The 13,323-nt window shown below is 48.7% G+C and overlaps 1 protein-coding gene across 1 annotated transcript in view; it reads right to left on the bottom strand.

Moving 5' to 3' along the window:
- The window catches only part of RSPRY1 (ring finger and SPRY domain containing 1), a 1,045,708-nt gene that overhangs the window by 658,561 nt on the left and 373,824 nt on the right, over nucleotides 1-13,323 (bottom strand). The window contains exon 7 of the mRNA XM_069653445.1: nucleotides 12,274-12,340. Coding sequence (XP_069509546.1) covers nucleotides 12,274-12,340 — 67 coding nt within the window. The remainder of the gene's footprint in view (nucleotides 1-12,273; nucleotides 12,341-13,323) is intronic.

Raw genomic sequence — 13,323 nt, 5'->3', positions numbered from 1 at the left:
GAACTTCTTGTCCAGGATCTTTTTGACGCCAGCCAGCTCATCTTCAGAGGTGGTATCTGTGTCCGTTAGGGCTACCGTGCCCCCCTTCTTTCTTATCCCGGGGGTCTTCTCGATAGGCTGGAAGCGAAACCCCTCTTCCTGGGTGGTAGGGAAACTCTAGGCCCAGAGGTCGTCTCCACTTCGCCAGGGCCGCCACGACTCCTTCAATCGAGGCCTTCGCCGGGTGAATCTGGGCCTTGACGACCTTGGGCCTGTCTGGGGCCTTCACCTTAGGGGGGGGGCTGTCACCGCCTCACCCCCCTTGGCTGTCTCCTAAAGCTTACCCGGGTTCTCAGACTTCCGTTTCACCAAGCCAGAGCGTTGGCTCGTGCATGAACTCGTCAGTGACATTGCGCCCTGCCTGGCAGCCGAGGAGCCCGAACCAATGGTGCTCCCGGTGCCCGCGGACTCGCAGTGCTTAGCCTTTTGTTCGGCCCCCGTTGCTGCCAGCCAGTTAGTGAGCCGAACACAACGGTCCTTCATTGTCCGGACGGACATGTTCTTACAGAATGCACAGTCCTTTTCCACGTGCGATTTGTCATCGTGAAGGCAGTAGAGGCACAGGGAGTGCTCATCTGCCTTGAAGACATTCTGTAATGCACATCCAGGGCAGATCCTAAACCGCTTGGATCCAACAGTTGTCGTGTCTCCTTTGTCCTGGGCCATGACCGCACAGGGTAGGCCTCAAAGATCTTCCGGAATCCTCCAAGAAGTGAAAACTCGATGAAAATTCGCCTTTGAGGGGCGTAGAAAATTCCGAAACGGGTCCCCGTTAATCGGAGGAAGAATCGGTGGAGCTTGAGGCTCGAACTAACTGAAAAAATAAGAGTAAACACTTCGAAAAAATGCAATACGCAGTAAAAGCTCGAGAGCTACAGCACGAGGACTCCCAACACTTGAACGTGCGGTAAAAATCTGAAGATTGCTGACAGAGACAGGTAGAGGGCAGTCATTGGCTGGGGGCAGTATGACCCAGAGACCAGTGATTGGATACTAGTAGAAAGACAGTTCAGAAACTAAACTGATTATTTTTTTCTTTACTGAGGATTCCCAGCCTGACGGGGAATATTCATGAGCATGTGAATCCATGGCAGAGCCCATGCTGGAGAAGAATTGTTAGAGGGTGGTTGGCAGGATAAAGGGTGTCAAGACCTTCTTGGAATCGGAAAGTTGGAGAATTTCAAAGGGATGTGGGAAGATTGACGAGGAGGTTGGAGAACCGCAGAAAGAAAGCATGACACATCAGGGAGTTAGAGGAACTGATTTGTGGGGAGCACAAGAAGTTTTCTGAAAGAATCAGAGGAGGCAAAAAGGATTAAAAAAGAGCAAACCCAGAAGAACAAGTTACTTTCTTACCTGGTAACGTTCTTTCGATGGGATGGTCCGACGACGTATTCCATATCTATGACATGTAATCACCACAGCTGTGCTGCTTTGGAAACTTTTTTCGGCGTCTGCGTCCTGCGTCGATGACGTCGATGCGCCGTCGTCGAGGACCTCCTCCGACGTCATCCAATGTGATAAGTAGGACGCACGACGCCTGTAGCCTCAGGTGTAGTTTTTTCCCCCAGAACGTGTGACATTAGTCAACTGCCAGTCAGACAAAAAGCCTTGTGGAACGTAAGCTGCAATCGCAAAAGAAATTCTGCAGCGGGGAAGGCAGGGCAGGAGCAATATGGAATACGTCGTCGGACCATCCCATCGAAAGAACGTTACCAGGTAAGAAAGTAACTTGTTCTTCAAGGGGATTGGGTCCTCCGACGTATTCCATATCTATGACAGACTCCCAAAGCAGTACCAGAGCAAGGAGGAGGCAAAGAATTTAGAATCAAAATTTAGAATAGCCAATCAAATAGCAGAGCAAAGGACCACCTTGCCAAAGGCCAGATCCTGTCCTCGGATGGAATCGAGGGAATAGTGACGTACAAATGTATGTACTGAAGCCCAGGTGGCTGCATCACAGATGTTGCGAATAGGAACACCCCTCTGCAGGGCAGTAGATGCAGCCATACCCCTGGTAGAATGGGCCCGCAAGCCAGCCGGTGGGTCCTTACCCGCCAAGCGGTAACACTCCGAGATGGCTAATACAGTGAAAATACAGTGAAGGGTGGCTTAACTGAAAGTGCCTGTAACTCACTCACTCTGCGAGCGGAAGCAACCGCAACTAAAAACAAAGTTTTCAGAGTTAACAGCCTCAAAGGGCAAGAATGTAAAGGCTCAAACGGAGCACCCATAAGAAACTTAAGAACAAGGTTTAAATCCCAACCGGGCACCAGGAAAGGTGGCGGAGGGAACACATTAATGAGCCCTTTCAGAAACTGTGAAATTAAAGGGATTTTAAAGTAAGAACACTCTTCAGACGAGCGCTTAAAGATGGACAGCGCCGCCAGGTAACCTTTAACGGTACCCACTTGCAAGCCCCTGCGGGCCAAAGAAAGTAAAAAGGACAGAACCATGGGGATGTCACATGCAAAAGGATCCACATTCTGAACTCTGCACCAGTCGCAAAACTTATGCCAACGGCAACAGTACAGAGACTTTGTTGCTGGCCTTCGGGCCGAAAGCAACACCTCCATCACGTCTTCAGGGAGGTCCCAATCCTTATACCTCAACCTTTCAGAAACCAAGCGTGAAGGTTGAGGGATCTGACCTCTGGATAGAGAACCTGACCCCCCTCCCGTGAGAGCAGATCATCTCGGTAGGGAAGACGACGTGGAGGGCAGATGGACAAGTCGAGAAGGTCCGGGTACCACGTCCTCCGAGCCCACGCCGGAGCAATGAGGATCAACCGGGAACTGAACTTCCGTAACCTCTGCAGCACTTGCGGGATGACGGGGACTGGAGGAAACGCGTACAGCAGCGGGAATGACCACTCCACCACAAACGCGTCTCCTAAGGCTCCTTTTGGAGGAAATTCCAGCAAGCAAAACCTTTCGCACTTCCGGTTGACATGGAGGCGAAGAGATCCACTTGAGGGGTCCCCGAAAGGGCGAAGATCTCCAGGAGAATCTCCTGAGCCAACTCCCACTCGTGAGAGATCGCGCTCTGCCTGCTCAGAGCGTCCGCCGTCACGTTTTCATCTCCGGCCAGATGAACTGCCGAGATCGAAACTTCCTGCTGGATGGCCCAGAACTCGAGCTGCATCGCCTCCCTGCACAGAGGAAGTGACCCTGCCCCCCCCCCCCCTTTTGTTGAAGTAGTGCATGGCCACTGTGTTGTCCGTCAGGATCAGGACACTCTTCCCTCGCACAGTCGGCAGAAAAGCCTTCAGGGCTAGCCTGACGGCCCTCAGCTCCAACAGATTGATATGGAGTCTGGACTCCGACGGAGACCAACGACCGCTGACTGTCAGCCCGTTGGCATGAGCTCCCCATCCCGTGAGGGATGCATCCGTCACGATCGTCACCTCCGGCCAGGGAAGCCAAAATGGAGCCCCCTTCATCAAGTTGCCTTCGACGGCCCACCACAGAAGGTCCTGGGCGACCGAGGGCGGCACCTGAACCGGGTCCAACATCCTGCCGGAGGACTGCGACCATTGCGTCTTGAGTGCCCACTGCAAAGATCTCATCCGCAGGCGAGCCTCTGGCACCAGAAGAATGCAGGATGCCATGAGGCCGAGCAACCTCAAGAACTCGAACGCTGGGAGCGTCTGGGCATACTGAAACTTGTGCACCATCTGCTGAATGTGAAGAGCCCTCACCTGGGGAGGAAAATACTGCCCCAGGGAAGTGTCGAGCACTGCTCCGATGTACTGGAGCCGCTGTGTTGGCGTCAAATGGGACTTCTTTAAAATGAGGGAGAAGCCCAGCCTGTGAAGGGAGTGGCAGGTGACGGACAGATGATCCAGGACTTGCTCGGGAGAGCTCCCCTGATCAACCAATCGTCCAGGTAGGGGTAGACGTGAATCCCCCCTTGCCTGAGATGCGCTGCCACCACCACCATGAGCTTGATGAAAACCCTCAGGGCGGAGATCAATCCGAACGGCAGGACCCGAAACTGAAAGTGCGAGTCACCAACCGCGAACCTCAGGTACTTCTTGTGCTTGGGATGGATCGGCACATGGAAGTAAGCATCCTTGAGGTCGAGTGACACCAACCAGTCCTGAAGCTGAAGGGCCTGGAGGACTTGAGAGAGAGTAACCATCTTGAACTTGTCCTTCCTGAGGAGTTTGTTCAAACCGCGCAAGTCCATGATGGGTCTCAATCCCCCGTCTTTCTTCGAAATAAAAAAATACCATTGATTGTTCCTCTCCGCTACACCGCTACAGGCACCAGTTCTATGGCGCCTTTCTCCAGCAGGGCTTGAATATCCTGCGCAAGGAGCGGATCCGGACTCTGCAAAGAGAGGTTCCCCGGTGGATTGTCGCGAGGCCTGTGCCGAAAGGGAAGACAGTAGCCATGGCTTATGATCTCCAGAACCCACACATCTGAAGTAATGGCTTGCCACTCTACAAGATGCTGCGCCAGCCTTCCCCCAACCGGCGAACCATGGGACATGGCCTCATGACTGAGTGGGAGCGGCTGCGGCGTTACCTGAGGGCAAAGAGGCAACTGCCCGAGCGGCCTTGGCACCACGGGTACCCTGTCGTCCACCTCTGGTACCCCTGCGTTGGCCTCTTTGACTGCCAGCTCCTCTCGCTTTACTGAAGGACGAGTAATAGCGAAAGGAACCACCCCTCCACTGCTGTCCCCTAGGACGAAAAGGCGGAGGTTGGCAAACTGCAGCGCCCAACGACTTCGCTGCAGCTTTTGAGGTCTGCAACCTCTCAAGGCTCTCGTCAGCCTTGCTGCCAAAAAAGGTGTTCACCGTCAAAGGGCATGTTGAGGAGCCGGGACTGCACATCAGGAGCAAACCCCGACTTCCGCAACCACGCAAACCTGCGTATCACGGTGCTCGCCGCCATGGACCTACTGACGCATTCAGCTAAGTCCAAACCTGACTGAACGGACTCACACATGGCATCCTTACCATCCTGGACCATAGCAAGGAAACCATCGCGTTCGTCCCCTTCGGGAATATGTTCAGCCGCTAACGCAACACAGTTCCACAGAGTGTGTGTGAAACGAGACAAGGCACAAATGGAGTTGGCCACCTGAAGCGCCATACCACCAGAAGAAAACACTTTCTTCTCCCAGCCATCAAAACGTTTGTCGTCCCTATCAGGAGGGATGGTATTTTCGCGACAAGGATCTGCCCACCGCCGGGAGACTCTCCGGAGCAGTCCAAGCCGCCGCCACCCTTCTCTGTAAAGCCATATGGAACGGCAGTACCGGGTCAGTTGGGGGACCAACATCAAGGATGTCCGTCAGATCATCCTGCACAAACTCCCCTGGGGTAGCAGACCATCCCAAGTACTCAGAAACCCTAGCCATAAGGCGCCGGTACAAGGAATCGGCATGAGAGCCAGGCTCAGGCCTACAAAACTTCACCTCCGGAGAGGTGTCCAGTCCACTGGCATCATGCAGTGACTGCCTCAAATCGTCAAACTGACTATGGCCCGAGACAATTTCATCTGGAACCTGACTAGGAACCAGGCCATCAGAATCCTCATCCGCCTCTGAAATATATTCCAGGTGGCGAAAAGAAGGCACCTGAGAGTGCTTGCTCTTAACCAGAGCCTTCCTAGGGAGTTCCCCCATGCCAAGGGGTAACTCCGACACGAAAGGCGTCGATGGCGTCGAGCGAATCGGTGCCAACTTCGAGAGAACAGGCATCGGCGCCGAGAGGATCGGCGTCGAGGAAATCGGCGTTGACGTCAGATGCAGCGCCGCCAGCATCGGTGGCGTCGACACAGCCCTCGAAGCCGGAGCCCCGAGCGTGTCCTTGACGACCTGAGCGTCGACGGCTTCGACGACTTCCTCGGAGCCGGAGCCTCGAGAAAGCCTGTCGACGCCCTCGACGCCTCAGACGTCGATGTCTTCCTCCAAGACCTCACAGGTGCACACGGTCTCGAACGCGTCGAGGACCGGGACCTGGAACGGTTACGTCGAGAACGAGTCTCCTTGTCCGAACGGGACCTCTCCCGTGACTCGTGCCGACCACTCTTGCGAGCGGTGTCTCTCGACCTCTCACGACCGACCCCACTCGGGGGCGCGGACGGCTTAGTACCCTGCGACTCAAGAATCGCCAGCATTTTCTTCCCGAAGGAAGCCCATTCCTCCGGCGTCGCACGGCTGGTGGGGTAAGCGACGTGCCGGGCAGAGTCCTCCGAAGAGGACCTGGAAGACGACCGATGTCGGCGCTTCCGAGAATGCCTCGAAGAGGCTGAGTGGCGAGACCGACTCCTAGAAGGAGACCCACGAGACTTCCGACGATGACGCGGAGAGTCAGCCCTCGAATCATCTGTCGAAAGCCCCGCAGACTTCGACTTCCGGGGCTTGGACACCCGACCTACCGACAACTTCTTCTTACGTTCGCGTAAGGCTTTGGACGTGAGCGACTGGCAGTCGATACAGTCATCTGTGTCGTGGGCCTCCCCGAGGCACCAGAGGCAGGCGTCGTGCGAGTCCGTCACCAACATCTTGGACCCACACTCCCTGCACTTCTTGAAACCCGGACGCGGGATCGAAGACGAAGTAGAAGACATCTTCACACGCAGGATTTTCACAAAACGAACAGGTTCGAAGAACCGAGAAGAACAGAACTCCAAAGAGTCGAGGCGTTAACCGAGATTCACGAAGCAACACGTTCGCGGAAAAAACGGAACTGAGGCTACGGGCGTCGTGCGTCCTACTTATCACATCGGCTGACGACGGAGGAGGTCCTCGACGACGGCGCATCGACGTCATCGACGCAGGAAAAAGTTTCCGAAGCAGCACAGCTGTGGTGATTACATGTCATAGATATGGAATAAGTCGGAGGACCCAATCCCCTCGAAGGAGAAGTACTTGGTAATGTGGGAGTTCCTGTTCTGAAGGGCCATGGTGGGAGGAGGTACACGAGTGTTCGATGGCGATATGGAGGGCAGGACCAGCTGAGGCTCTAGCGCAATGAGTACATTGAAGGGACCATAGTGTTGTGCCAGTCAACCAAGCATCCACACACTGCAATCCCAGAAACTTTGCTCCACCACTTGTACACAGTGTTAGGGAAGGACTTTATAGGGAACTAGGGACCTCCACAAACAAAGCCAAATGAGAACCCTGTTAAAAGTGGACACTGGCTCTAGGAGGGGGGGGGTCATCTCAATAAGCTGGGAGAGAACTTTCAGTTACATTTTATCCACCTTTTTCATTATTTTAGCCCCAATAATAAACAACCCCCCTTTGCACATCCTCTTAGAATCAGTGTTCTCCTTTAATGCTTGAGGCCATCCTGACTTGAGATAGGAGAGGTGATCTTGACATAACACTGTATGCTGCTTTGAAACTGAGCCAGATGGATCAGAATGGATCAAGAATTTTGAGATAATGCTTGATGTTGGGAAACCGATGTGCATGCCCCAGAACTTATTGTGAGGAACTGGCAGTACAAGAGTCAATAAGATACTCCCGCTGTGAAACAATACTGTGTTTTTGTTTCTTAAGTAACCAAAACAAACAGCCAAGCACTGAATTTATAATAAACTGACATACAAAGAAAAACTCTCAGACTGACAAGAATACCATTGAGTGGTCGTAGGGGTTATAAAGTCTAAAAACTGAAGGTGCTGCATCAGCATAGAGTCCAGAAATGTAAAGACGCCACAATATTTTGCAAAAACCATTCGAGACCATCAAACCAAGCGCAAAAAAAAGTTCTGTTTAAACTTTATTCCCCAAGTGCGTCAACTCTGTTGGCAATTAATCGGTAACCGATGTAATGTGATTTGGACAAGAACAAACTAAATATGGTGCATGCTTTAACCCCTTAACTGCTAAGGACGATTATGCTCATCCCTTTTGCATAGACTTGATTAAAGCTCAGCAGTTAAGCTGTTATGCTTGCAGGATAATCTTTGGGTTTGCAGGATAATCTTTGGGTTTATACCTTGAGTGAGCAAAGAATCACTCGTCTTATCTAGCAACAGGTTTTGCAAGGGTAGTGAAATAGCAAGATGTAATGGTTGTGACTTGGAAATTTACACTATGTCAGACGAAAGGGCATCTAGATACTGTGAGACACCTGAAGGTGTCTCACTCAATAGTCCCGAGGATCTGTCATCTAGGTGGCCAGGGGATGGACTAGTGCAGGAGGATCACCTGGATGAGGGGCCTTCAGGGAGTGGAAGTGGGACACCGAAGGGTGAGACGTGATATCCCCTTGCTTATGACAATTTTTCCCTATGCTGCCAAGTAGGATATCTCACACTGTGAGAGACAACGGACTAAGACCAGAGCCATTTACTAGACATGTCCTAACACAAGGGTCAGGCAGAGTCCGCCAATTGCCGACAACTACACACACCCGACTGCCCTGTCCCTTCCCCATAGGGATAAAATGCAGAGCACGAGAGCACACTGAGCAAGGCCGAACGCATTAGTAAGCAGCTATTCCAGGACGGCAGTTCAAACGGAGGAGAAAGGCGGCGAGAGCCGAAAGGACGTCAAGGAGGGAGTTGCCCTTTCCCTTTTCAACCCAGAGCCGCAAAGCCTGCGACAATGGAAACTGAAGACTGGAATCGCAGCTGGCGAATGGTGCGACGGATGTCAGTGGTACGTGGAACCCTCCCGCACTGATGGCCGGGAAGACACGGTTGCCATCGTGGTACCGTCCTTGACTCCAGCGGCAAAAGAAACGCCAATGAGTTCAGCACAGCTGGTGAGTCAGAAGAACCCGATAGGGAACCAGACTGTGTTAGGCTCAAGGTTGCAGTGGCAAAATTAAGACGATTAATAGTCTTTTTGTGAACAAACTTGGTGCTAGAGATAGAGTGGTCCGGTGCCACGTGGGCGCTCAATCGAAGGTCTGTAGCTGGTACCCCTCTCCTGAAAAAGAGAATGTGGAATTACAAACGTATTAAAAGTACAAGTACCAAGAGGCCATAGGGAAGGCCGGCGTGAGGTGTCAAGGTTGTCATACAAGGGTCAAGCCAAACCCCTTGTACAATCCAAAGTCCTTGACAGGTTGTGGAAGTTTGAACGATGGTGAAATTGTGAACCCGAATGAGGGAATTGTTAAACAGGTGTTTGAGCCCGGCTGAGGGGAACGCTGTGCGAACTGAGGTACCCGGCAAGACATGATCACCCTTCGGAAGTATCTGGTTTAAAATTGGCAAGTGCTTTGGAAGGTCTGAGCCTGGATGAGGGGGACCTCAAAAGACTTTTGAATATTACAAATGAGGAGACTGATTAAAAGGCGGTAGTGAACCCGACAGAGGGACGTCAAGAGAAAAGCAAAGGGAAGTGAATCCCACTCAGTGAAGAAGCTAAGTGAACTACATTGTGACTACAAATATGAACCAGACTGAGGGACATCCACAGTGAATGGTTGGTCTGAGCATGTTTGAGGGAGGCCGACTACAGAGAAGGATCGGAGCCCGGCTGAGGGGGATCCAAAAGTGAAGGGTAATAGAAGGAACTTTTGGTTTGTTGTTTTTGGCATTTCAGGCCCTCTGAAGCAAGAGTATTTGCATGAGAAGAGACTTGGACACAGTAGGCCCCGATATAGAGAAAGGGAACTGTAAACTGGTGCCAGAGAAGCCCAGGAGTGTGCTGTGCTCAGGAGCCCGCCTTGTCCCGTCCTAATAAAACATGGGCAAGGGAGACCCATAACATCCTTTTTTATTTTGTGAAAACATCTTCCTTTTCTTGTGAACATTATTCAACACTAATTGTGTAGCATAGCGGTAAGGATTGGCATTAGTTTTGTTTTATTATATGCCCTTTTTATTTGACTAGACTCTACTAGGACTGTATTATTATTAGATGGTCGTAGCTTGCTCTCATCTTAGATGTAGGTTTAGATTAGGTGTTTATCACACCCATTTTACAGTTTAATAAACACCCTTGAACTGCGATCACTTGTGGCTGTTTTACTTTGATACCATGCCTTCCTTACAATACAGACATTGTTATACATTCTGATATTTTCGATGAGAAGTGAGTCAGCAGGCATAAGACTTCATTTCTGCTAACAGTTTTTCACCACTACTCGTCTGGCACACTGCTCAAAAACATTCTTGCATGGGTGGGAGGACCTTGAATCACCCTGCGTGCAGGGCGCAAAATGTGCACTCGCCACTAGCCATTGGCTAGTGAGATTTAACTTGGCAAGTAAGAAATTAGGTGCTGTGTGTATGTATAGAATTGAGGTGGTGAGTAACTTTTCAGCCTGCAGCTTGAATTTGTGCCTCCTGGTGTGAGCATGGCCTCATAGATGCTCACCACATCAAATGCTTCTTTAAGGGAATTCAGGACAAACATACACGCCATGAACAATAAAAGGGTTAAAGGGATTCAGCAACATTCAACAATCAAGCTTCTTTGGATTTGCATGTTAGGTTATTGCATTGAATCGTATTAAGGAAAATGACTAAATTACATCGTTTGACAAGGTGCAAAATGTTAATTTGTAAGCTACCAACTTGGCATAAAAGATATGTGCAGTTTTCAATTATTTATTTAAGTGCATATGGTTGTATATATACAGCCTTTTACACTATTACAGAAAAATAAGTTAATAAAACATCACAACATTAATTTCATTCCAAGGTTAAGAAACAATATAACATTCATCACAGTGGCATAAAAAAAATAAGCATCAGAGTAAAACTTTAAAATAGTAAAAGCATAACACTATAAGATTTGCTTCAGTGAAGCCCAATGATTTAAGGAGGCCCAAACATAACATATCATCATTCACTTTAGATGTATGCGGGTATAGAATCTAACATAGCTTTGGCCCCCAACCATATGTGGTAAGTGGCAGATGTGACCACTAGTGACTGCACTGTAAATCATGCTCCAAAACTGGTCAGAATCGTATAAATTAAATTCTGCATAGCCTTTCTCATATATTTCACTCAAGGCTGAGCAATGGGTAAGTATATGACGAGCTACTCAATGTGTATTTTGCAAAGACAACAAGAGCGCTCCTCCAGAGGACCAGTACTGGTAAAATGTCAAACTAACAAAAGAATAAAGCGGATCAATGCACTAATGCGTGGATGCTAGATCTGTAGATGCATAACATTACATGCTAATCCAGAGTTAATCGTCACTTAACAATGGCTTGTGGCAAATTCAAATGTATGGTCTGGCTTAAGAAACACTATAAAATACTTTTAGTAAAGCACCCCCCCCCCCCCGTGCTGTGCAGCCCAGATATTACATGCCCCAAATTGATCTACAATCTGTATGAACGGGGTCTTTGTTTTTGTATAGTGCAGGGGAAGTGCCAGCTTCAAAACATCATAGAAACCTTCAAAGAGGGGCACGAAGAGTATATGAAGCAGCTCTCCAGTTCAGTAATTTTTGTGCAAACAAAACCTTTGAATGTCACTTTGACCCAAACAACTGATATTGCTTTACAATGTGTGCCAGGAGTAACCTCGTCGGGCCACTGAAAGTCAAAGCTTTACAATCCTTAGATCAACAGTGAAAACACAAGTATATGAAGTATGGTGTATGAAAATAGGAGCTGGAAAGGCAAGGCCAAGTTGATGGCTGGGAACACAACACAGATAATTTAGCCCCCTACTTCAAGAGATGCTGTAGTGGTATTATTTACATAGTCTCTTGAATTCTTTCATCCTATATTGAACATGCTCCAAGAGGGACAGGCTGTTTTTCTGTGCTGTATCCTCACACAAAATAGAACTATATACAGATTTGGCATATCTTACTTCTAGGTTTTAGACTGCCTCATTCTCAAAGAAACTCTTCTCAGCTATGTTGTTTCTTCACCATCTTAAAGCAGTCTCTGAAACAGGTCGCACACACAGGATAGAAGGAATTTGGTAGTATGGCATATGGACTGTAAAATATCATGCCATACGATTTGCGAATAATTATGTAGAGATTGATCGAGGGCAGGAACTCTGGCCCACAGCTCACAAATCTATACACCTAGCTGTATCTTCAAACCCTTCTGGCATACATGCACCAATGCCAACTGAATTACTGATCAGCTCAAATGTAACTGCTCAATGCTTTCGAGGTGAGCCTTTCTGTTTAATTAATAAAAATACTATAGAAAGTGATTTCAGCTAGGAAAACCAAAAGAGTTGTTACCCCCAACAGCTAATTCAACAATACATGAGAAATTCCAGAAAGTAGCCATCAAAATTGTAATGACTTCTTGCTACATACTTACTTGTCTGTGCAAACTTCTCCAGTGCTATTAGTGCAAAAAGCATAACGGTCGGATGTGATTGAAAATTCTACAACGAAACAAAAGATTTAATTACACAAAAACTATTTGTAACTAATGTTAATTACTTGAAAATTACAAATAAAAATAACACTTTAAACCTAACTGAAAATCTCCAACTTTTTGCATACTTATTCCTTGCTTCCCCTTTCAATCTGTATTCCGCCCAATGCATTCTACGGACAGAGCTTCACTTTTTGTCACCAATTCCTTACTTTCTGCCAGTCACTTCAATCTTCTATTCTTGTACTAGTTAATCTCTCTGCAGCATTTGACACTGTTGATCACCCTTCTTTACAGCCCACACCTTCATCTATGTGATTGTCTGGTACTGTTTTAACTTATCTAACCATTCTTTTCATTATCTTGGGATGGCACTTCCACTCCATCTACATTTCAGGGTTCCACAGGGCTCAGTCCTATGACTGCTACTCTTACTTCCCTCTCTTTCTGCAGTCATTGCTAAATCTGGGTTCTCTTACCACTTTTATGCAGATGACCCTCAGAGCTTTTTTGTCTTTCTGACTCTACTGATAATCTTCATTCTTCTCGCTCTACTGGTCTACTCAATGATGGATGCACTATGCATTTACATCTGAACCCTATCAAAAATGATGCTCTTTCCTTCATGTTCTTTCACCTTCCTACCCATCTCCTCACTCTTTCCCACCCATCCACCTTCCTTTTTCTGATACAGCATGCAATCTTAGTGTTATCTTTGACTCCACTAATCTTTTCTTCCCACATCACTAATATTTCTCAGTTGTCGCTATCAGCTCTTTAATATTTGTAAAATCAGATCTGTTTTTTCTAGATCTGCTGCCAAATTTCTTGTTTCTGCTTGAGGTGGTCTCTCGCCGGTTTTATTTCTTCTCCCTCCTTAGGAATCTCCCCGTTTTCCGCCTTGCTCCTCTTCGCTATTCTGTCTGTATATTTCAATCTCTTCCCCCTCGCTCTTCCCATCTCTGCTGCTGTCCATTTATTGTCCTGGTT

This window comes from Ambystoma mexicanum, chromosome 1p, assembly GCF_040938575.1.
Source record: "Ambystoma mexicanum isolate Mex_15411 chromosome 1p, UKY_AmexF1_1, whole genome shotgun sequence".
Classification (NCBI taxonomy): Eukaryota; Metazoa; Chordata; class Amphibia; order Caudata; family Ambystomatidae; genus Ambystoma; species Ambystoma mexicanum.
Note: the sequence above shows the minus strand (reverse complement) of the source record. Positions and strands in the feature narration are given on the sequence as shown.